Raw genomic sequence first — 26,134 nt, 5'->3', positions numbered from 1 at the left:
TGTACGACACCAAGAATGAACCCTAAACTATGGACTTAGGGTGGGTGATGTTGATAATGGGGACACTATGCATGTTGGAGGGAGGGGTTTATGTGAAATACCTTCCTCTCAAATTTGCTGTGAACCTAAAAGTGCTCTAAAAAATAGTTTTTTAAAAATAAATTGAAATAAAATAATAAATCAAATTGTTTGCCTGAGACAGGGGTATTATTGCATGGAGGGGGCATGATAGACCTTTCCAAGTAATGGAAATGTTTGTTCCATATTTTAATGGTGGTAATGGATACACGGGTATATACATTTGTCAATGTAGTAAATTAAGATTTGCGCATTTTATAATAAGCAAATTATACTTTATTAAAGTTGATTTTTTTTAAGTAAAAATATGTAATTGCCAAGTGAAGAAAATTTTAATAGCCTCTGTGAGATAAGAGGTAGATACTCTTTGAATAAATAGTATATAATAGAAAATTTTAAAGTATAAGGGACTGATAAAAAAAAAAACTTTTTCCCTTGATACAAACCATGTTTTCAATATAGTAGCTCTCCTCATAGAAATAGTCAATATTACTCAAAAACAAGTAAGGACTAAGCCTTAGAAGGGGACCATACTCAAGCAAAGAGCCCTGAAGCTTAATAATCATGAGCTTCCACCTGGTATTTACATTTCTCACGAGTGGAAATAAAAATTCCATGAAGTTATACCCTGTGAAATCTAATTTAATAGAATCTGCCTAGTTCAAGTTTTTAAAGTGTGTTCATGGCCCCATTTATTTTATAATGAAAATAATTTCGAAAAATAATAAGTTTAATTGTACTTGTAAACAAAATTGGAGTTAAAGGCAGGGAGAAAGGAAAAGTTTGCTCCAGGTTGCAGTGTGGTACCCTAGAAATTAAAAGGAGAAGTCAATGGGAACTGGCTGGTGTTTTTTTTTCTTCCCTTTTCCAAACACATTGCATCATTCATTTCACCCCATTACTAATCCTATTTAAAGTGTTTTCTTGATGTGATGTTCAAAGGACGCTGGGTTTCTCTCTTCTAATCTAGAGAATGAGAGGTCTTTAACAATGATGTAACTGAAATATTTTCAGTGAAGCTCTAAAGTATGATAAGATAAATGTAAGTGTTATTTTACAAAACAGGGTCACCCGATGTGAAGACATTTCTCTAATAACATGGAAATTGCTTGCAGTGAAGTGGGAACAAGAGAAAATAAAACACAAACCACCATTTTAACCTCTCTGGCCTTTTCTCCACTATGTATCAGGTCAATTTAAAAAGGGAGTAAAAGGAAGCCTCAATGGCATATCACTTATAAACAGTGAAATAAGCTGCTGGAAACCAGGAACGGAGCCTCACTAAATTTAAGATGGGAAATGGTGTTTTATAACACACACCTTGTAAATAAAATGCTAAACCATATTGAATAATCTGAGTACAACTTGCATCAAAAAAATGATTGTACATCTGCATTTACATCATTTCGTAGTAGTAAAGTAGTTACTACTACTTTAAACATAAAGTAAACCAATCCTTCTCTTGGCAAAAGATGGCAATCCACATTGTAGTCTTTGATAATTCCCACCTACCTCAAGCTATTTTCCCCACTATCTTCCCTGGTTCCCCCAAACAGCTGAGATGATGGGAAAGCCCTGGTGTGAGACTGATGTATTTGAATGGAGGTTGGCACAGAGGCTTGCTTATATCTGTCTGCTTCATTTTCCCCTTTGGCTTCCAGAAGCCACGATACCAACAGACACACTGTACAGGGGTAGAGAGAGAGATAATATGATAACCCTAGAGATATTGGATAGCCCTCGATTTTTAGCACATTGGCAGCAATAGTTTAAATGCTATTCTTACTATAGACATCAGACCTTAGAGAAATTAATTATAAAGCAAAATTGTTTATAACACTAACAGAAAAGTATGTCTGGCCTAGAATAGGAAGATAAGATTGCAGACATCAGAGCACCCCAGGAAGTTGCTTGGGCCAAGAGGAAGGAGAGCCATGAAGACCAAATGGGAACACATCACATCTTTATCTTTGGGTGGTTGTGCTGTTTATGATGATGTCACTTTAAATGTGTTTTTAAATTTTAGTTGTATTTATAGTGTGTGGACCATATTTAACCTGTTTCTTTAGAAAACAAAACTATGCTTATTGACTACATAGAAAAGAGAGCTCAAATGCAATGCTAAAAAAATACTGAATTTCTGTTTTTCCTATTAAGTAAAAAAAAGTCAGAAAACTTCCAAAGGAGTCAATAATAGGTAGCGTGGACTTAGCTATAATGTTTTTAAAAGTAGTTGTAACTGAAAGCAAGCTGCGCCTTGCATACATTTTCTTACCCAGAGTCTTTCCTGTGAAGAGCAGCTTTCATTGTTTTATTTTCTAACCCACTGATTTAATTAAATGCATCTGCAAGCTAAAGGGAACTTTAAAATTATAAATACACATAATGCTGAAACTCCAATGGCTCATCAAGCATATTTTGCCATTTCCCCCACATAGTGAGTTTATGAAAAGGAAACCACATCTGGATGATTCATCTTCAAAAGTCTTATTGAGAAATTATCCTTTTTTTCTTCACAATAGAAATACACATTTCTTAAGAAAATCTGTAATAACATACTCTTTGGGCATGTACTCTGTACAAAACTGTCACAACAAAGCTCAGCACCATATGAAATGGGTCACCAGAACAGTTCCTACAGGCTGTCCTTAAGTCCATTAGAATTATGAAATTTTAATTTTTCCTCAGTCAACACAGTTCACTGACCCCAGAATCTTTTATTAGCTAAATGGGGCTTATTTTTAAAAAAGGAATGATAGTCGTTCTTTACAAAATCCTTTACACATAGGAATTAGCATAGCAATGTGCACAGGAGGTGTCCGCCCTGAGCAGGCCAGTCCTGATCCATGGTGGGCCCCCATTTCCTGCAGGGTGTGCTCGAGCAGGATGAAAACTTTATGGAATAGAAATTACAAAGTAGTAGTCAGAGGTCCAATATTAAATGTTGCCGAAGAAAAGTAGAATGTGAAATGAACATAAATTTAGCTATTGTGGAGAAATAAAGCTTATAACTTGATGATAGTAGGATATATGGAGCTTATTAATACTCTAAAATTACTTATGAGTATTTTTGGTCTATAAGGTGGGGGCCACAGATAGGATATTGCCCAATTTTATACCAACTGTTGTGGTATAAAATATATTCACTTTTTATTGAAGTATAATACTTCTTACTACTATGATTTTGTTGTTGTTGTTAAGAACATAACATTTGCATACCATCCCAAGGACAGACACTCCTTCATCCATTCTCTTTAACAGATGCAGATTTTAAGGGCATTGAGATGACAAAAATGATGGCAATCATTGTTGAAAAAAGCCAACTCATTTGTCCTCATCATTGAAAATAAACACAAATATGTTTCACAGTGTCACATTGAGAAACTACAGAATGTTGTGGTGGTGTTTTTTAATTTCATGAAACAGTAAGTTTAGACACAATTTAGCATTCTCTGTGTTGTGTTTGTTACTAATTTTACTTTTAATTACTAAAGGAAATTAAAATTCTGGCTTTATTATTGTTGATTTCTCATTGTTATTCATGACTATTCCTTTACCGTGAACAAAGATAATGCCTTTTACACCCTAAGAGATGATTTGACAATGGATTATATGACTTGAAATTTAAGAAATAAAGAGGATCATTTCCTATTGTTCAAATTAAGTTATTCCTCAATTATTCCCCACAAGAATTTATCATGTGCCTATTGAATGGCTGTGTGAAATACATGCCACTAGATTCTAAAGGAACACATATGGAAAAAAAAAATCTGTGTCCCCAAGGGGTCTGTCTAAGAGCAAAGTAGATAAACACAGTGTGACTGCTTTAATGGAATAGGCATAACACAGTCAACGTGAGCACAGAAGAAGGAAGAGCTGAGACTGCTGAAGGAATCGGGAGAGGTTTAATAAAGAAACTGGAAGCTGAAAGTTCTGAAATGTGTATGAGAGCTTGTCTGGTGAGGTGGAGACGTGAGAAGGAAGTATTCTACAGAGACTGCCTCCAAAGGTATGGAAGGAAGTGTCCAGAGCTCAAGTAATTTAGTGTGTGCAAAGCATACATGGAAAAAAGCCAAGAGATAATGCGGCCTGCTAGTAGGTGCCCTATGAAGAAGAGCTGCAGAAGCCGCTTATACCTGAGTCAGGGGCAGCCAATGAAACAGTGACGCCGAGGGGCACGATCCCAGCTCTTTGAATCCCACGGGTCACTGCGATAGTGTGGGAGGTGGAAGGCCTGAGGGTGAGACTCAAGGGGGAAGACCAGGGAAGATGCGAATCTGAACTACACACAGGAGTAACGATGAGAAGTGAGGGCAGATATAAAAGACTGCAAGGGGGAAAAACAGAGTTTAGTATGCAGAGGAAAGAAAAGGAGACATGTAGGGTGATTCCTGGGTTTCCGTCTCGGGCAACCAAGTGGATAATGTAGCCAAACAGTCAGAGCAAATCCAGGAGGGGGAACAGATTTGTGTGGGATGGGGAGATATGTCCATTTGAATTGAAATGAAAATATCATGTTCTGGGTATATTAAAGGAGGTGGCTTTTTATAGAAGTAGTTTTGTGGTTGTATTAGTCATGGTACGTTTATTGATTCAACATTCTTGCTGAGGAGTTAGAAGCCAAGGCAGGGTGCTGGGCGGGGTGGACGGGACATAAGCAGTGAGCCTCGCCCCTGCCCTTCGGGAACTGATCGCAGCGTGGGAGAGCGGCGGTGAGCTGCACACACCATCACCTGCATCCAAAGAGATGGCCCAGATGGTGACCCTGGGAACGCAGGTAATCCTTTTCCACAGAAGGTGGATCTTATCTGTGGCTGGGTGGTGTTATCAGCCCCTGCTTCCTGCAGGAGATTGTGGGATGCCTTGAGTCTCCTTTTATGTCATAGGCTTTCTGTCCCTTTCGGTCACAGCTGGCAGTGCTCCTGCCGACAAAGTATTACCAAGTACCTGGTGGCTTTATGTGGATTTCAGGGGAGTTCACTCCATTAGACAAAAGGCTCATCGACAGATTTGGGGTCAGGAATAATTCCTTTTCTATTTTGGGCTTCAGGTGAGGTGGCTGAGGGACACTTCCAACAAGTTTTTGTTTTGTTTTGTTTTTTTTTAATATATCTTTATTGATTTCAGAGAGAGGAAAGGAGAGGGAGAGAGAGAAACATCAATGATGAGAGAGTCAATGATCAAGCCCGCAACCGGGCATGTGCCCTGACCGGGAATCGAACCCCGATCGCCTGGATCCTAGGTCAATGCTCAACCCCTGAGCCATGCCCGGCGGGGCCCAACAAGCTTTTTTTGAGACTGCCTGCCTTGAGGCAGGGCTTAAACCTCTTGTGATTGAATACCTCTGACTTTTTAAAAAATCTCTCCAGCACTGCAGCAAAAGGTTGCACAGCCACCCCACAGCTTTTACTCTGTGCCACACTTTCAGGAGCAATCTTCTAATTTTAGCATCTTTTGCCATCAGTATAAGGGTGAGAATTTCCCAAATCATCAAGTCCTGGTTCCTTTTTGTGTAACAGTTCTTTCTTCAATTTCTTCCCCTCTTCTCACATTTTACTATAAGTAGAAAGAAGAAACCAGGCCTCACCTTCAACACTTTGCTTAGAAACCATCTCAACTCAATATCCAAGTTCATCATTTACAAGTTCTGCTCACTACAGAAGGGAACAATTTTCCTAAACTTCCCACTGTGACCTAACAAGAATCTCCCTTCCTCCAGTGTCCAGTAACATGTTCTCACTGTCTTTTGAGCCCTCACCAGCAGCTTTTGGAGTATCCTTATTTCTAACAGTCTTTCCAAAGCAAACTAGGCTGTTTCTATCATGCTCCTCAAAATTCTAACAGCCTCAGTTCATTCCGATTCCAAAACCCCTTCCACATTTTTGGGTATCTTTTATGTTAACTCCCTCCCTACCAAAATATGTATTAGTTTTCTACTGCTACAAAATAAATAATCACAAACACAGGAGTTTAAAATAGCACCCACTTATTATTTCACAGTTTCTGCACATCAGAAGTCCAGGCAGGCTCAAGTGGGTTCATGCATTCAAGGCTGAAATGAAGGTGTGTACTGACTGCTTTTTCATCTGGAACTCAAAGTCCTCTTCCAGAATCGTTATTGGCAGAATTTAGTTCTCTGCAGTTACAGAACTAAGATCCCCGTTTTGTTGCTGGCAGTTGGCCTGGGGTCACACTTGGCTCTTTGTGGCCACTCTCCATTCCTTGCATTGGGCTCTTTCCATCTTCAAAGTCAGCAATGGTGCATCCAATTCTTCAAACTGGGAGTTTTCATTTCAATTAAGTGTATAATTTGTGGACTTTGATTCTGATATAACGTTCCTACAATGAACTTTTGAAGAATCGTTTCTGCCTTGATCTGAGAGCATACCTTAAGATAGTTTTCTCTCTCCAGTCTCTGGCTCTTGTTATCAAATGGCAGCACCTTGTTCCTCTCAAGTTTCAGGAACCAAATGAGGGCTTCCTTTATGCAACCTGTGTACATATCTGAGAGTCTTGCTTTTATCTTATCAATGACAGATTATAGACTGAAATGCCAGGCACTTATGTGAAATTTCTAAATTCTTTTGGAAGCAAATAATAAATGAACATAAATAAATACAAGTAATAAAAGAAAATAGATTTCATTCATTTTAATTGGAATTTAGCCAAATTAAACTACCATGTATTATAATATTTGTTCACATTACAAAGATATATTAAATAAGATATATATATTTGAGAAAACTTTACGGATGTCAGTTATTAAGTGTGAAGTTATTTTTGAAAAATGTTCATGTTGATGTACATTTCAATACACACCAGTTAATTTACTAGTTCATTTATTAGTAATTAACCAAACTAAGCAAAAACTCCACTTCACTTTCCTGGTTGAAAGAACCACCAATGACTAAAGAAGGCAAAAATTTGTTAACTTCCTTAAATTCAAAGAATATAATCAGAGATAGAGTGACAGGCTGGTTAAAATCAGAACCTTTTTATAGAACTAGAAAAGAGAATATATTGTCTTGTTATGTATTGATTTATAAAGTAATATTTCATTCAAAATCAAACAAATTATCAATATTCAACTATGATATTCAAGTTTTCTGAGCCTTAATGCTTTAAAGTCCCATTATGTTAAATAAAAAAGTAACTTTTGATAAACACAGTACTGAGAAAAGTGTCAGTGTAGATGGATATATTATCTATCTATCTATCTACAGTTGGACTGTAATCCTATTTATTCACATTAAGTGGCTCATTGAATTTAAGGGAAGCTGTTTAAGTCAGGGTTTCTTAATCTGGAGTTTCGTGACACAGAACAGCATTATTCCTTTAAATAACACAGATTTTGTATATGCTTGCATTTTTTTTTTTTTTTCTGGCAGAAAGTTTAAATTAGGTGTCAAATTCTAAAAGGTTTCCATTTGTGGTACCTTGAACCATGAACATAATATTTTGCACTTCATGCCATCAAAAGGCGGAGTCTATTTCGCCCTTTGAATCTGGCCTGTCCTTGTGAATTGCTTTGGCCTATAAACTTGGCAGAAGTGACACCACGTGAGTTCCAGAGCAAGGCCTCAGGAGGCTTCCCAGATTCTGCCTTGGTGCTCATGGAGCTCTGAGACCACCTTGCACTGAAGAAGCCATGGGGAGAAGGCGAGTACACCTCACTCTGCAGCCAACCTAGCTGGTGATCCAGACACGGGAGTGAAGCCAGCTTAATGCAAGCGCAGGAGGGAGCACAGGGGAGACCACTCGGAACCGCCCAGCCAATGCACATTGTGAGAAACAATGTCAGTGCTGTTTGAAGCCTCTAAGCTTTAGGATATGGTATATGATGTAGTAATAGATAACTGGCACACCAAAAACCTAATACCCCACAAGAAGCTGATATAGAGGTAAAAAACAAGTTTAACTTTCAAAACTACAGAGCCTTCTTGGCAAATGTGCTAGAAAAGACTTTTGTCAACATTTCAATGATATTTCTCTTCTACTACTAAGTCAAAATGTGGTAATGTTGATTTTCTAAAAAAGGATTGTTTTACAATATTTTTGTTAATTTTTAAAAAATATTTTTGAATTAACTTTTATTAAATAAAATTATATAGAGATTTTATCTTTGGAAAATGTAAAAACGTCCAGGATCATTTTATCAATACAAGAGCTCACAGGTCTAAATTCATGTTCAATTTCTTCAGGTTAGGCAGCCACTTTTGCAAGTATATTTGCTCAGCTCTATTACTGTCTGAAAGGTAGAAGCCTGATGGCACTGTAGAACTCCTAATGAAGCCATGACATCCAGGCTTTTTATCACGTAAGAGAAATAAGCCCTTACGTACCAGATCGTTGGAAGTCGGTTTTGTTAAATGTGCTCAAACACAATCTGTAACTGCACCCACCACCTTGAGGCATTCTGGTCTGTGCAGCGCGTCACAGGCCATTTGAATGGTGTCACCTGCCTTTGTGCAGGGCAAAGCCTATGCAGCTGTATGTGGTGACTGACCAAAACCATACTTTCCTGAAGCATGAACCTCTGATGCTGCGATGATGATTCCACCTAACAGACAAGGAATTAGGGAAAACAAAAAGCCATAAAAATGAAATGTGAAACAAACCTTAAAGAAAACAAAAATTCTAAATGAGTCTGAAGATTAATTACAGCTTAGTTGTTGCTGATGTTTAGAACAGCATTCCATGATAGTTACCATAAAAAAAAATAGATCCACTAAACCAAAAGTGTCTGTAACTTCTCTTTCTATTGGGCAGAAATTATTTTGATTATTATATTAGCAAATATTTGAATGGAAATGATAATATGATGTACATATCTCATTAAATAATCGACTTGGTAATTAAAATTGCTTAAGCAAACGTAAATAAAAACTGCAGATTTTAAAAATCAAATCAATTTTCATCATACTAATTCTAGAGAATTTATGCTTTTCTGCCTTTTTTGCTTGTGTTTTGGAAAACAACCTGGAAATTCACAGTAAATGAATGAATGAAAGTTAAATGTTCGTAAGACTCAAATGCCATGGATAAGATGGGAGTAAAGAAAATGGAAAAGTAAGCACAGCACAATCCACTTCGTTATCCATTTTTCTGGTTAAATGTGATAGCTATACTTTGAAATTTCTAAAACCAGATGGGAAATTAGCTTAATATTTGGGAAAGAAACACATTCAAATTAATGGAGAATAGGAGATAGAGAGCGCTCATGGTTTTAGCAAACTAATAAAGATAGTACATATTCTATCAGTTGAAAGCACATTTACTTTCCCAGCAGAAACCTGAAATCTAAATAATCTGGGTCCCCACGGGCGCAAACTGGCGCATCTAATTCAACAGTACCTGCCTGTGCCGGGCCCCCTAGGGCGGCTCATCCGCCTGTGTCCTGACCTCGACCGTGGCCTTTCTCCCCTCAGCGGCCCCGCAGTCATCAAACTGGGCAGAGCGGCAGGGCCTACGGCCCAGGGACCGCTTCCACCCCCGTCTGTCGGAGGCCACGTCCTTCTCCCGCGGGGGGACGCCACCCCACACCCCGGCGATTTTTATTTGTACAACCTTCTTCCCAGTCTCTGCCTTTCTTCTTAGTCCCAGACTGAGAAGGTAAAGAACCACCGGAATTGGACGGACTGGAAGGGAACCCGGGCGCCCGAGGAGGACGAGTCTGCAGGGGCCCTCGGGGCTCGGGCGCTGAGGCAGAGGCGGGGGGCAACTCTCCCAGCGCAGCCGCCCCTCCTACGGCGGACACGGCCCCGAAAGCCCGCGGGTCCCTCGGGCCTGCGAGACAAAGGAAAGCTCCGGGCCCAGCGGTGACGGGGTGGGTGGGAGCGGCGACTCGCGTGAGCGCGGGGACGTGAGAACGCAGCCCCCGCCCCTTCCCCGCCCCCTCCCCGAGAAAGGCGGGGCCCCAGGCCACCCCGTAAAAGGTCTGCCCGCAGCGCGAGCCGCGGGTCCCCGGCCGCCACACGCGCCCCCGCACGGGCGGCGACCCGCCCGCACCGTGGGGGAGGGGCGGAGCCGGGGGCGGAGAGAGACTGCGGGCGGGCGGGCGGGGGCGGGGCCTGAGCGGGCGGGCGGGGCCGCGGGCGGGGCGGGGCCGCGGGCGGGGCGGGGCCGAGCCGGCCGGTCCGGGGCTGCTGGAGACAGTCACTGCCCTGGCGGCGGCGGCGGCGGTTGCCGGTGGGGGCTGGGGCGAGCGCGACCCAGGCAGCCGGCGCAGCTGGAGCTGGCAGTCGCCGCGGGCCGAGCGGAGGACCCGGCGCTGGGCGCGCGCCCCGGGCCGGGCGGAGCGGGCGGCTGCGGCGGGAACCCCGGGCGCGCTGGCGACGGCGGCGTCTCAGCGAAGCAAGTGTCTGGGGCTGAGATTCCGCGGCGGCCACGGCGGCGGCTGGGGCCGAGGTAACCCGGGCGAGGGCGGCGGCGGTGGAAGCGAGGCTCCTCCTCGGGTCGGAAGCTCGGGGGCTGCGGCCGGGGCGCAGACCTGACCCGCCCACGCACTTTCCAGGCTGGGACCCCAGACGCCGCTGATCCCCTCGCTCAGCCGAGAGCGGGGCGGGGGCGGGATCGGCGCGCGGGGTGGGGGCGCTGAGCGGGACGCGGATCCCGAGGCGACCCCTCGGCAGGGATTGGCAAGGACGTGGGGCACCCCTCCCCCTTCGAAAGACACACCCCAATCTCAGGGCGGGGCGGGCAGCCCAGGCGTTCCCAGCCTCCGCGAGGGAAGACCTCGGTGTGGAGGCTGCACCTCGGTCTGCGGCCCATCCTAGGTGGCCCCCCTGTGGATCTTCGGGGCTGCTTAGACCGAGAGGGTTCCGTCGCTGGGAATCCCGGATTCCTTTTGTCTGTCGGCTGAACCCAGCGGCGGGACTGGGCAAACACCCCGGCGCTGAGGCGCTCCCCGCCTTCCTGCTCTGCCCGGGAGGGAACGCTCCCCGGCCGCCTGCCTCCGTCCACACTAGTAGGTTGCGCTCCTCACCCCCATCCGAAAGCTTCACCTTTGGAACCGAGCGAGGAGGGATTCACGTTGTACCTGTGTTTGGGTTTATCATTCATGTGAGATCATCCCCCTCCTCCCCTCTTTTTTTTTTTAACCCGTTGCCATCCAGCCTCCGCCCTGGCAATCAGCCCCTAGAATCTAACTATCAACAAAGAAGTGTGGCTAGTGGAGTAAACAGAGCCCTTGACTGGCTGGCTGGGCTGTGCGCGTTAATCGAGCTTCCTTAGCTGGCGCTCTTCTACCAAGCTAATGGAAAGAGCTTTTTGGCTGGGCTTAAGGATGTTGCTGCATGTGTGCATCGTCTTTTTCCCCTCTTTAGCAATGAGGTTTTAAAAATCTAGGGTAACTTGATGAAATTGTAGTTCTTTGGAAGCATAACCATAGAGGAGGAAAAATACAGAAAGAAAATGTAATCATGATTTTAGGGTAATTGTCCAACTTTTTGAAAGTGCCAAAAATGAAATACATGGATTGTTGGGATTAACTGGTAAATTGTATCATTTGATAAGTAAGCTTTTAAGATATGTTTTGCACGAAGATATTTTTGTTTATTCCAGTTACTTGTGGAAATTGTTGATTATCCAGACATTTTATAAGAGGAACCTTTGAACAGGTTCAATTAGGAATCTGTTTTGAAAAATGCATTTTATGAATGCTTTGAAATAAGAGGTGTTAACAGTGGCCTGTCATTTCTGTCACATAAGAGACCATAATCTAAACAGTTATGTCCCTGGCAGATGTCCCTATGCCTGAAAGTGACAGGGTCTAGTAGTTTGAGTGGCTATCCTTTAACAAGAAGTATAGAGCTACCTACCTACTGTATAAACGTAATCTCTTTGATGACATTTACTATAATGGACATCTTTTCTGATCTAATTTTCAGATACAGAATTAACACTTGGAATCTGGAGAAGTGCAAATTGAAAGATTGGGCTTTCTCTTTAGCTTTCCAGATGTATTGTCTCATCTGCATACTTGAAGGATCCACAATCACATAAACTGGCTTGTAACCATGGAGCTATGTGACCCATCAAGATACAGAAAAAGTGCTGCTGAGCTTGGGAACCAGGCAATTGTTCACCAGTTCAACAATTAAGCTAATATATTCTCTGCTGATAATCAAGTATATAGAGTCAAATAAAGTCATGCACATTCTATTGACAAATGGACTCTGTGGCTGTTGAATTTTGCTATAACTGGTTACTCTGTCATTCAGTCAACTTAATATGCAAGTTGCATCCTAATGGATGTAAAGACCTGTGTTGATGTATTCTGATTTTAGCAAATGTTGAAGATAAAAAACCTATTATGACTAATCCTTGGGAAGAGAAAGTCTGTAAAATGGCTCAAACGAGTTTATTGCAGGGGAAGCAGTTTTACTGTAGGGAGTGGGTTTTCCACAAGCTTCAGCATTGCCTCCAGGAGAAAACTAACTGCTGCAACAGCACTGTCAACACACCGCCCCTCTTAATGAATTCTGGGAGCAATGCTAGTGTTGTCTCTGGAAAAGGAGCTGCCTGGGGAGTGCTGTTGGTAGGAGGGCCTGGCAGTGGCAAGACAGCCCTATGTACTGAGCTCTTGTGGCCAAGTTCACCTACAAGCTTGCAGAGAGGTTTACATCGCCAGGCTCTGGCCTTTCATTTCTGCAAAGCCCAGGACTCTGACACATTGTGTGTTGGAGGGTTTATTAGAGGCCTAGTCGCACAGATCTGCCACAGTGGACTACTCCAAGGATATGAGGACAAGCTAAGGGATCCAGCAATCCAAAGCCTCCTACAGCCTGGGGAATGTGAGAGGAACCCAGCTGAAGCATTTAAAAGGTAACAGTAAGCATGCCATGGTGTTCCAGTTTCTAGGCAAAAGTTAAAATGGTTTTAGATTTTTAAAAAAACTTTGTGGAGTGCCTGTACTACTGCTGTAAATTTCAGGATAATCTGTGGTTGTGAATAAACTTGTTTATTTGAATATTAAAAGAAACGAAATTTAAGCTTTGTTTGCACAGGCTATGGATTAAAAGTATATCTTTTATACCAGAATTTGAAGCACTGTAGAAACAAATTGCCTTTCAAATGTATGCCAATTATTTATTTGCTTTTCTAATTTTACCTATAATTGATGGAGAAGACGCTCTCTGGAAACTGGGCTGCATTTTTAGGAAGGGCAAACTATATGTGGCTCTGCATTTAGAGGAACTCTGAGCAGAGCACCTACTATCTTAGTATTCCTTTAAATTAGAAAAGTTCTCTTTGAAAGACACCATTGGCCATTGAGAATCTGAAGAAAATTTGCTAATGTGTTTTGAGATTTATTCGCCTATCAGGTAAATTAAAAATTGAGCAATATTTTGAAATACGTGATCTTTACAAAATAATGAAGATTTGCATCATTTTAGTACTTAGCGAGTGATACAAAAAACAATTTTCCTAATCTTAAGCATTTTCCCATGGTAAAAGGATTGGTCTATGAAGTGATTTAACTTGTTTTTCAGAGAAGTTCCAGGTACAAAATTTGTTTTAAAAATATGATTCCTTGAAAGTAATTTTTTGCATATTACTCCTCTGCTCATTGCAGAAGGAGGAGACAAACTGTTAGTTTGTGCTTGCTATTGCCTCACTGCTGCTTTAGTCATTTGTCACATACTTTTATTCCCTGCACAATAAGTAGTTCTTAGCAGGCAAAAGTTTGTTTCCCAAAGATGCAGGTATACTCTGCACTGAAAGTTAGTGTGAGAGAATGTGTATGTGTGTGTCTGTGTATGTCTGTGTGTCTCTAGGAATTTTTTGAGCAGGCTTTGAATTGCTGTGAAAATGATTTTGTTCTTTTGATGTTCTCAGATCTAATGGTATGAAATCTATGAATTTTGGTGTGATATTGAAAATAATAATAGTAGCAAGCACTTTGTGTGAGTCACTGTTCTAAGTGCTGTACTAATATTAAATCACTTAATCTTAATTGTTGTGTGAGGTAGGTACTGTTATTAGTCCCATTTCATAGATGAGGCAACTGAGGCACAGCCTAAGTAACTTGTCCAAGGTTACAGGCTATTAAAGGGCATAGGTGGGATTTGAAAGGCATATACAGGTTTGTAATCATAGAAATTCTTTGGAGGACTTAAGGGGAAGAGGAATAGTTTTGAAGTTTGTGGAGAATGGGTATGTGTCATAGTTGTGGTTTGAGTGTAGTTTTCAGATTACCCTTGTCTGGAATGAGTGGTAGTCTGAAATGATCGATATGAATAGTGGTACAGAATTCCAACAGGTAAGGGGTTTATGAAAGTCAGCAAAGGATTGTGTCTAAGAGGTGTGATATTCTTGTAGACCTTTTAATGTATAAATGCCATCCAATAAAACTCAGGGCAAATGTATTATCTTCTGCTGTTGGCAATCCAAAGACTGGGTTAAAACTATTATATCATTCTTCAATCAATGAGGCAATCTGCTAGGCAATGCCTGAGGCACAAATATGAGATGCCTGGCTTGATAGTGTTCATGGAATCACTGTGTCCCGTATGGAATCAGTAATGTAGTCTTTAATATAAAACTTTACTTTTTAAGAGGCTTCAAGTCTCTGTATATAAGCAACTCTTTTCTCTTGACTTAATGCTTTTTCTGAAGATACTATCGCTAGTTGAAGAGCCGATTTGCATTTCTTGTAAGTCATTTCTTAAGCTATTTGGATTTATTGACACCTTAGAAAATCACTTTCAAAGAGTACAGTCTAAGTTTAACTTAGTCTAACCAATTATGTAATGTATTTTATTGAAATTCATATTAATTTTCTAGTACTTTTAAATATTTGAAACCATGTCTGGTAGCTGTATGTTTTTGATATATTCTGATCCTGAGCAGATCTTTATAGTACCACAGATTTTCCTGAAAAAGATCCTTCTACTCAGAACATCCTCCTCTTTTTTTTTGCTTTGTGGATTTTGGTTATTAGCTAATTGGAGAGAAATAAGAAGCAACTGGAGGTGTGTGTAAAATCCACAGTTGTACTGAGAAAACCTAGTGTTTCTACTTGGACCATTGTGGTGCTCTAACTTAATCTTCTACTGGATCTTTCAAAAGCCTGGGTCACTTTTTAAAAAATAATTAAAGCAATTAATCAAGTCATTAAATAAGGTAATTTTGATATTGGAACAGCTGTTTCTGATTATTCATTAGATATATATTTCCTGTATGACTGTGAAGCTGTAATATAACCATAGTCAAATGTAAACATGAGAACACTTTCAAAGTTAAAAAGAAGTATTTTTTGCATAGTTTATGGCCTTAGATCAGGGGCAGGGAACCTTTTTTCTGCCAAGAGCCATTGGATATTTATAACATCATTTGGGGGCCATACAAAATTATCAACTTAAAAATTAGCCTGCTATATTTGGTCAAACATTTCATTAACCCACCCCTAATGTGATGGCTAGAACTGCTGCTCTTTGGTGAGGCCTTGGCAGGGCCAGACCAAATGATTTCCTGGGCTGTACAGGGCCCAAGGGCTGGACACTCCCCACCCCTGCATTAGATGATCTGCGCCTCTACTTTTGGCTAGTCAAGGTTTTATTGTAGGCACTGTTAGTGACTACGACTGACTTGTTAAATAGGTCCTTTTGAGAATTTTAATTGGAATGTATTTTATTTAGGTAGGATAGAGGTAATTCAACAGGTAGACAGTGAGCAGAAGATCATTGTTCTCAAGGAGTTAACAGTATTTTGAGGGAGATGTAGATCAAAGTAGCTAATTATAACAGAAGGATCAAGGCAGCAGAGTTAGGGAATGAAGGGGTGGGGCAGTGGTTTTGGGTCCTGTGCCTGGTTTAGAAGCACAACTGAAAATGGTTATTTAATTCATTCAACCAGAAACTCCTTTCTGAACTTTCTGTCCCTACTGTCATATTCCTTAATCCCAAAGGCCTTTTTGGGTATTTAGATGGGCGTGGGAAATACAAACCTTTGCTCCTAGTGGATATCATTCCTAACTTATTTGTTTAACAATCTGCAAGACCAGGTGTGAGTTTTCTATGTATGATATCAATTTTCCCCATGTTGAGTAAAAAGATTTTGTTTTGTGTGATGTTGATAGGAGTTCATTAAACATCTTCAGGGTTACCACAAATTAAGTGTAAATGGAATAAAATTGTGATGAAGAATTAAGGACGAATGGTTCTAAACTTTAAGAGTTTAGCAGAAAAGCTGTGTAAATGGTGAAAGGTAACAGTGGCTTGTTAGGATTGGAACTAGAAGTCTCAACTCTGACAATTTGTTTTTGATGTTGAATAGAAATCCTTAAATGGTGGAGTCTTCTATATATCTCCTTTTCCTTGAACATTTATAACTGTTCACTCGTATCTCTTTAGATTTTAGCTTCTTTTATAGTTATATATGCATATATCTTCTGTTATCTCCTCTATGAGGCAGATGCTTCTTCCTGACATTATTCATGACTGATTAATTTTTTATATTTATCATTGTGCTTTGAACAGCACTTTTCCTAGAGTAATTGCTAAATGATTATCATTTGAATGACTGAATAAATGCTACTTACCTATCTAGAATATGTTTGAATCTAATTGAAAGGCAGCTGAAGCTCTTACAAATGAAAGGAAATTGAAACGTTTTATCATTTTAGGTCAATTTTCAATGCAGACCAGACTGGTGTAGTGATTATTAATTTATTAACCTGCTGTCTGCTCCTTAGCACGTATGTATATGGCATTGGTCCAGGTAGGTTTAAGTGTCCAGATGTCTGTCTGCTGCCTCAGCTGGCTCCAGGTACTTTGGGCAAACTCAATAAAAGGACAAAGAACAGAGTGGGACTGGAACAGGTGCTTCCTTCTTACCCTCAGTTGTGGGGTATTTTCAAGGCAAAATATTCCCTTTCCATTATCTGCTTTGTATAATGAATACTATTTAAGATAACTGTTACTATCCATTCTTAAATATTGTCAGATTAAAAGATCTTGTTAAAGCGTCTTTATTATTCACATTTTGAATAAAATAAATGAATTAATATACTTTTCATAATAATTCCACATTTCCTTTAGTCTAAGATTGTTACTTTTCACTGAAATGTCTGTTGTTTACAACTGTTAACTGTTAAATTTACTTTCGGATACACAGAACCTCAGGTCTACTGACACTGGGTCTGCAGCTTAGGTCCCTGAGTGAATCCTGTGCACCTTGAAGTTTGAGAAGCACTGCTCTGGGCTAGATTCAAGATTTTCTCTTCTATTACTTTAAGTTTTCAGATATTTAATCTTCTTCTTGGAATGATTCTTGAATTCTGTTGCCCTAGTCTGGAATTTTTACTCACCTGCCCCTAGCTGGCCTCCTTAACTTTGGCCCTTCTATTCTGCCTCACTTGGTACAGCTGGACAGTTACCGCAGTGGAACAGTGCTTGCTTTAGGTCACGCCTTGGAGCCTGTGATAATCTGCACAAGTTCAGATTTCTCTGCCTGGCTTTAAAAGCTCTTGATAATTTGGTTCTGCTCCATCTAAAGTATGTATCATGTTTCCAAACTTCATCAAAACACATTAAGCTCATTTATTCTTTCAAGAAATATTTCTAAGCATAGGAGATAGTGTTAAAGTAGATAGGAAGATATGACTAAGTAGAATATTCTTAGTTTTCTTACTCTTTAGTAAGAACTTCATATACACAGTAAGGATTTGGCCTTTTGTTATGTATGTTGCAGATTTTTTGGTTTGTTTTTTGGCCCTTCACTTAGTTTTTAGCAATTTTGCTTTCTTAAAAAAGTTTTATGAAGTAAAATTTTTTCATACAGTAATTTGGTTTTAGGAAGTAAAATAAGTAAATACTTATTTTTCTGTCCTTAAGAATCTTTGAAGTGTATTCTGATTGGCGGCCTATCTTTACCCTCCGGTTGATTTAGTGATGTCTTTGACCATATGTAATTGTCTTAAATTTCAAACCAATTTCTCTCTTTCACCTTGTCCTAATTTTAGAAATATTGCTAATGTCATTTTTTTCTATTATACACATGTGTAGCTAAATATATAGTCTTTGGTAATAAAATAGAATTTGAAAATGCTCATGTAATTGCTTAATAAAGGTAAGGATTAAGAGCACTAATTATGTCTTACCTGTGGTTATCTTGAAAAAACGATTTAGAGCTTTCCAGAAACTGGTGACCTTTTACAGTTCTGACTCATGATTTGCATATGTAGAAGCTCCAGTGCCTGGTCTCACTGCCTTTGTTCTTCATCTCTCCGTGCACCCTTGCTCTTTGCCATACGCTACTTGGTCCTTGTGTAGAGGAGAGTTGTACTTTTCTGCCTTTTTGTTTTGGCTCAGCCACGTGGTTTGCTTTGGTCAGTGGGATGTTAGCAGACAAGATCCAAACAGAGGTTGAACATGCACATGAGTGGTTGGGCCTGGCTTCCCTGTGTTGCTGTGGTGTGAGGGGATGTGTTCTGGCAAGCTTGTTGGTTGAAGGAGGGGGGGGGAGAGATGTGGAGTAGACCAGACCCAACCTGCAGTGTGACTCCAGGTCTAGAGTAAATCAACAGACAGACACAGGAGAAAGCACAAATGATTGTTATTTTAAGCCAAGCCACTGGGTTTGGGGGTGGTTTGTGATATACCAATAATGTGAAAATAGCTAACAATAAAAAAACTAAGGAGATAATATTTTAAATAGGAAATCGTTAATTTTCATAAAAAATCTAGGAGTCCTCATTGATTCCTCAGTTTCACTCACCCCCTACACTTGATTCATCAGCTACTTTTGTTCTATCCCAAGATGAAACAAACACTTCCACTCTTCACCTCCATGGCTGCTGCTCCCATTATCTCTTGCCTAGACTCCTGCTGTGGCCTCCAAACTGGTCTTCTTGTTGCTATTGTGGTCCCTCTTCACAGAGCAGTTAGTTTCAGATCATGTTACCTCCTGTGCTTAAAACTTGCCTGCGGCTTGTCACTGCCTTTAGAATAGAGTGTAAGCTTTGCGGCGTCCCCCCTTGCCTAGCCTTTGACCTCAGCGCGCACAGCTTCCACCCTGGTTCATCGCTGTCATCCACACTGCCTTTATTCTATTCTGAAGTCGGTCAAGTTCTGGCCAGCAGATTTTTTGTGTGGCTACTTGCTCTGGTGTCACTTAGGTGTATCAGCTTTACTGTTACCTCCTCAGAAAACTGAGTCTAGAAGACTCCACACCTGGTCACTTTCTTAAATCACATCAGCACACTTTGTTTTCTTTGTTCCTAATTTTCAGTGTCTGTGATCTGGAATTATTTTCTGCATTTGTTTAATGGGACTTCTGCCTACTTACTGGAATGAGCAGAGTACTTGCCTGAATTGTGCCCTTTGTATCTCCAGAGTTTAGAATATAGTAAAGATTCAGTAACTATTTCTTGAATTAATGAGTAACAGTATTTTCATTTAAAACATTATGATTTGTCACATTGGTAATTCGTATTTTATTTAAAATTCATATTCACTTAGGAGAAAAAACTTTTGTAGCTTAAGTCTCAGTTAATATGTTTGCTAAATTGCCTCTTTAGAGAGACAAGCAGCTTGCAAATCATGGACGTCACAGGAATTGAAAGGGGAAAGCTAATGGCACCAAAGGGGAAGAAACAATCGTAGAAAAAACTTTGTGGGATGTAGGAATTGCTCCTACGCCCAAAGTGTTTCAGCTACACAGGAAAGTAAATAGGAAAACAAACATGCATGTACCCATTTTGCCACATTTGCTTTAAGTCTGGATTTTCTGTTTTGTTTTAAAGAAAGATAATCCACATTGGAAGCTCCCCAGGTCTCTCTTCCTAATTCTGATCTACTCACACCCAATAGATGGCCCCTCCTGTGAGTTTGTATCTGTGTGGTTTGATAATCTATGCAATTTGACTACACAGGTAGATGTGTGTGTTTACACACATACTTGTGATTTGCTCTAGTTTTGTATACTTTTGGTTCCATATCAGCAGTTCTCAAACCTTTTTATTCTAGGTCCCATTTACACTCCTAAAAATTATTTGAACCTCAAAGAACTTTTTTTGTGGGGGCTATATCAATATATGCTTATTTGAAATTAAACAGATAAAATTTAAAATATGTATTAATATGTTGAATAATAATAACTCTATTACATTTTAATGAAAGAATAAATACAATGTCCAACACACAAAAAAAGAACACTTAAAAGGGTGACATTGTTTTACTTTTTTTTTTTTTGCAAATCTTTTTAATATTAGGCTAAATAAAAAACAGCTGGAGTATCATAACTGCTTTTACACACAGCCTCTGGAAAACTCCACTGTATTCTTGAGGGAGAACCAGAGTGAAAAAGGCAAAAATAACATCTTAGTTTTATTATGACCCTGAAAGGGTCCAGAGAGTAGGTGACTCCTAGGGATCCCCAGCCCACACTTTGAAAACCACTGTTCTGTGTGAATGGTGTGTTTGGCGATCACTGTTCTGCAACATGTTGTGCCTAATATTGTTTTTGTATGTTTACCCGTATTCTTACGTGTGAGTTTACATGATTCCTGTTAACTACTGCAGAGTATGTAATTCATTTTTTGTTGTCATGTTGACACTCATTTAAGATGCATTCATCTTTTGACCTTTATAACAGTGCCGCTGGGAACATGTTTGGGTGTCCTCATGGTTGCATTCTAGGCGCAGTGAAAACTGACTCCGAGTCGCATACTCACAAGTAAAATTTTGGATGACAGGGTGGTATGTTCATCTTCAGCTCTGAGATAGGACCAAACCGCCCTTGAAATTATATGAGGTTACACCATCGTAGTAGTGTGTACTTGGATTTCCAGACTCTACTTAGGTCACCAACACTTGCTCTTTTGTCAAAGTTCTTTGTTTTGTAAAGTAAATGTGAAATGGTATCTCATTATTTTAAATATCTGATCCTATGGCTGGTCATTTTGTTCGTGAAAATTTTTGTTTTGAAGTGTAAATGAATATAGTCAAATATATCAATCTTTTTCTGTCTGGTTTCCTTTATGGTTTGGCCTTTTTGGTTCTTAATATTTTAAAACTTGTTTTCTACCTGATCCAGCAGCATTCTTTAAATGGCTGGCTCACCGTTCACTATTAATTTGTAATACTTCCACAGTAAGACACACACATACACATACACACACACAATTGTCTGTATGTATTTCTGAGCTCTGAATTCTACTTTGGTTTATTGATTGGTTTATCAAATATACATAAGATAGAAGGAATACACCAGATGCCAGTCTTAATACTGGGATATATTAGTAAATGAAAGTGGCAAATGTAACCTGTGTTTATTTGTTAGAATTTGAGAATTGGTGTGGGTGATAGAAAAATTAAAAGTTAGCATATCCCTTAGCAGAAGTGCTATGTGGAAAATGAAAGCAGAAAGGAGGGGGATGGGCGTGAGGTGGGGGGTTGGTTGAGGGAGAGGGGTTGCCATTTAAGCAGGGGAGGTTAGGGTGCTTTGAAGGAAGTCTCTGGCTAGAGCACTCCAGTCCTGAGGTGGGAGTTGGCTTAATATTATCCAGGAAAAACAAGGGGAGCCTGTGTGGCTGAAACAGTGAGCAAGGGGGTGAGTAGCAGGAGACAAGTAGAGAAGTTAGGAGCCATACAATGTATGGACTTTGGAGACTGGGAAGGACATTCATTTTTATTTTTACTTTGAGAAGATTGGAAGCCGTTAAGTCTTTTAAACAGAGGAGTGACGTAATCTGATTTAAGATTTTAAGGCTCACACTGGCTACTGTGTTGAGACCTGTGGTGGTGAAGGTGGAAGCAAGGAAACCAGAAGTGGCTGGTGCAGCAACTGAGGTGAGACACTTGGGGCTTGAACTTGGGCAGAGTGGTGAGGTAGCAAGAAGTGTTGCAGTTTTATTTTTTTCTGTCTAATAAGTTTTGATGGTATGTCAGACAGTGTGTAAATGATTGTAGAGTTCCAGACAATGTCTTTCACAGAGGTTTTTCCCTTTCCTCTGCTGGGTAGACATGCTGAGGGGCCAACACAGTCAGGATCAAGCTGGGCCAGAGGCTCCTCTGTAGTCTTAGACCACTGGCTTATTTCTACCATTTTGATGTGGTCCTTCTAAGCTTTTGATTGAGAGTTCTGAAGAGACTGTTGGTAATTCATTTCTTCACCACAAATATTTGACCCTTGACGTTAATCATATAATAATTGTAGCAAAATTATTAAGAAGACCTACCATCTACTAATTCTCTAGAATTTCAGTATTGAGGCAAGTGACGTATAGTGCAGAATCTGTAGCAAACAAACATGAATGTATAATACTCTCGGGAAAGTAAATTTTGAAAAGTAGCATATTCAGAAGACCTTAAAATATACATTTTTTCCATGAAAATGTTTTCCATTTAAATGCTAAAAAATTAGCCACTTACTAATTTAGTCAGGTTGCTCTAAGAACTTTCCTGTTTAAATTGGACCTCAAGCTCTTATCACACACACACACACACATACACACACACATTTTGATATTTTTGGAAGCAGTTTAGCATAAATAAGAAGAGGAACTTTGAAACACATCAACTTCTATTCCACTCTGCCACTTACTACTTGTTTCACTTTGCAAGCTACTTTCCTCTGTACCTTTGTTTCTTCATCTGTGAAATGGAAATGATAATCGCACCTTGCTGACTGGCTATTTCGAGCCAGAACTCGCCCGTGCAGCCGGCTACTTTGATCAGCAAGGTATTTAAAATTACTTAATGTAAGTGCAGACATGAGTTATCTCATGACTGGTCAGCACCATTCGGACACAGAAACACGTGCATGCTCGTGACCGGTCAGCAAGGTGATAGTATCTCTGTTATAGGATCGCAATGAGGGATAAACAGGTAAGTCCATAGAGATTACTTAGCGTCATGCTTCATACTTAGTAAGCGCTCAGTAAGCGTTAGGATGACTGTGTTTATTTTCCATTTTTATATTTTAAGTATTTGGTTTCCCATAGAAAATAAACATACATTATACATGAAGGCAGGTGCATTGCATCCTCTGTCGTCAGAAAGCCACGCTGCCTTAGCATAGCTAGCAGTGCAGTCATTTTCAGACCTGGATCTTGGTTTCTGGTTTTGAGTGTTTAGTATTTGAGAATTTTTGTTACCAACTTCTAGAAACAAAGCAGCTTGAATTAATATGCTGCTTTCAAGTAGATGGGAATTGGAAATTTTGATTGCTGTTGTATTGTAGGTTCATGAATAAAATTTCTATAAACACTCATGTACAGATTTTTGTGTAGTCATCAGTTTTCATTTAGGTAAGTACCTAGAAGTGGGGTCACTGGGTCATGGGGTAGGTGTATATTTAACTTTTCAGGAAACTGTCAAACTTTTCCAAAGTGGCTGTGCCATTGGAAATGGCTGTATCATTGCTCCACATCAATGACAGCACTTGGTATTTTCAGGGTTTTCATTTACTTCAGCAATTCTAATAGGCGTCTAGTGGTATCTTCCTGGGGTTTTAATTTGCATTTCCCTAATGAGTTAATTATATGATAAGAGACAAAGCACATACCAGCAGAGGAAACTGTAAATGAAAAGGCCCTTGTATAATTGTATCTAATAAAAGTCATTGAAAGAAGGCCACTGTGACAGGAGTACCATTTTGAAAAGGGTACCTCGCTGCAGCAGGAACTCTGGAGGGAACACTGGGAGCATGTGGTTATTCGGGGGCCCAGGTGACAGAGAGGATGGTAGTTTGGACTAGGGGCAGCAATTTTTCAACCGATGTGCCGCTGCAGAATTTTTAAAACATGCAATACCTGACTATTTAGGGGCACTCACCTCTTTTCCCTTAAATTGTCAAATAAAAAATTACAACAACCAACACAATAATAGATGTCAAGTGTGAATGAATCAAAATTATACCTATTTTTTTGTCATATTGGCAAAAAATATATTTTTTGGTATGCACAGAATTTTAGTAATTAGTTTATGTGCGCCATGAGAAGAAGAAGGTTGGAAAGCACTGGGCTAGGGTGATGATGTTACAGGCTGCGGTGTGTTTGAGAGATTTTTATAAAGAAATATTGATAGGATATAACGATAAGTGGGTCTTGGATGCTGTGGGATTGAGAGATTAAGAGGAGTCTGGGAAGGATTATCAGTGTTTCCCGTATTCATCACTAGGTGGGTATGTGCCCTCTTTGCTCCTGCACATTTTAGCATGTTATTCAGCACATGGCACGCTTAAGTAATGTCTGTTGAAAATGAATGAGCATTGTTTTAGTTATGAAAATGTTATATTCAACTGAAGTATAAATTATATGGGTAGCAAATATAGTCAGTGGAATTATACCCAAATAATCTATTCTTTACATTGAAATTTGAGAGTACATGTAACAGGACCTAGGCTGTAGTTTACCTTTTTAAAGTCTTTCCTAATAAAATTTGTGTGATAAGCTAGTATATGGTGCAGTCACTGTGTAAGAGAAATGATGATAAACATAACTTCTGTAGAATCTTTGATACTTTTCTTATTCTCAAATTTGTTTCCCCCCACCTTGCAACACATTTGAGCTTTGTTATAAACTATTCAAGCTTTTTACCAATTCAGAAAATTAGAAAAATAATATTGAAATAGTTTCAAGTGCCTACTGCTCGCATTCTCCTTAATTATGCTGAGTCACTAACACACACACACACACTCACACACTTTATTGTGGAAAATGTTACTGACAGTGCAAACTATCTTGGACAAGTATTCTCCTTAAAGTAAGGAATTGAAACCTGCACACTATTTTTATTCTAAAACCTTAATTCATTTTTTAAAGCATTTTTTACCTAGTAATACCAATGTCTGAATGATAAATGTCGACATTACAGCTGACAGCGCTCACACTGCTTTACGGATGTGCCTTACAGGTGTGTCCTGCTCCCGCTTTTGGGAATGAAGCCTCCCCAGCAAAGCCTGTACCTGCTTGTGGATTCTGTTGATGAAGGCTGTAACGTCACCGAAGGTGAACAGACGTCCACCAGCTTATCTGGGACTGTGGCAGAGCTTTTAGCTGGTCACCATGAATTCTTTCCACCATGGCTACTGCTTCTCTGTTCTGCCCGAAAACAGAGTAAGGCTGTTACTAAAATGTTTACCGGTAAGCATGTTTCCTTACTGCCACCTCCAGTAGTTTGCATTGATGAACTAGTCCGTGTGGAGAGTATGCAGTGGAAAATCTGGTGGTTGCTTCTATTAGCTCTTCACAACAGTGCTTTTTAAAGTTGTATTAAAAATAAGCCATAGAATGTTTCAAGGGCCTTTAAAGTAACCTTTTTCAAGATTCTTTTCCTCCTAACTTTCTCAGTAAATGTTAGAAGTATTTCCTTACCATGGTCACTGCTATGTATCTGTAGGGCTGCATTTGTTATGCTGTTATGTCACTCTCGGTTTATGGTATTTCTTCTGACTACACTGAGCATCTTGAGAGTAGTGAATACACCTGTTTAAAAATCAGTGGCAGCCCTGGCTGGGTGGCTCAGTTGGGGCGTCATCCTATGCACTGAAGTGTTGCCAGTTTAATTCCCAGTCAGGGCACATGCCCGATTGCAGGTTCAATCCCCAGTTGGGTTGCCTACAGGCAGCAACTGATTAGTGTTTCTCTCACATCGATGCTTCTCTCTCCCTTCCTCTCTCTCCAAAGTCAATAAAAACATGTTAAAAAAAAAATAAAAAAATGGCAGTTACCAAGATGGTTTTCCTGGTGTGAGATGAGAGACAGTCAACAGCTTTTTAGGATACTTTTTGAAATGTATCATTTTTTTAAACCATTTTCTGGTGTGTGAGAAAACAATCTGTATAATGTATAAAAGTACATGATCAGTTTTTTTTTTCTTTTTTAACTTTTTTTTCTGACTTAACTGTTCTACTTTTTTTTACTACCACAATAAAGTTGTGGCTACTCCTGTTAGATCATGTAAAGCATTATTTGTGCTTTATGAAATAAGAGGAGTGTAAAACAAATGGCCACTCACAGGATTTATGGTGTAGTTGGAGAGAACATAATTAAATTATTGGTTAAATAACCATGTCAGTTTTAAGTAGGTCTATGCATTTTACAATATGG

At 39.9% G+C, this 26,134-nt stretch overlaps 1 protein-coding gene across 2 annotated transcripts in view; it reads left to right on the top strand.

Annotated features, from left to right (window-relative positions):
• The first annotated feature begins 10,398 nt into the window (after nt 1-10,398).
• Nucleotides 10,399-26,134, top strand: part of ANKRD50 (ankyrin repeat domain 50) — a 29,599-nt gene continuing 13,863 nt past the window's right edge. Inside the window, exons 1-3 of one of the 2 annotated variants that reach the window (XM_087816475.1) lie at nt 10,399-10,485; nt 11,967-12,903; nt 24,939-25,168. In XM_087816475.1, coding sequence (XP_087672601.1) covers nt 12,392-12,903; nt 24,939-25,168 — 742 coding nt within the window. In that variant the 5' untranslated portion in view covers nt 10,399-10,485; nt 11,967-12,391. Of the gene's footprint in view, nt 10,486-10,892; nt 11,045-11,966; nt 12,904-24,938; nt 25,169-26,134 lie in introns of those variants that run through there. The other variant, XM_016203320.2, reaches the window with a different exon arrangement.

The sequence above is a fragment of the Miniopterus natalensis genome, chromosome 4, assembly GCF_054644295.1.
Source record: "Miniopterus natalensis isolate mMinNat1 chromosome 4, mMinNat1.hap1, whole genome shotgun sequence".
NCBI classification, from domain to species: domain Eukaryota; kingdom Metazoa; phylum Chordata; class Mammalia; order Chiroptera; family Miniopteridae; genus Miniopterus; species Miniopterus natalensis.
This window is presented reverse-complemented; position numbering and strand designations above follow the sequence as displayed.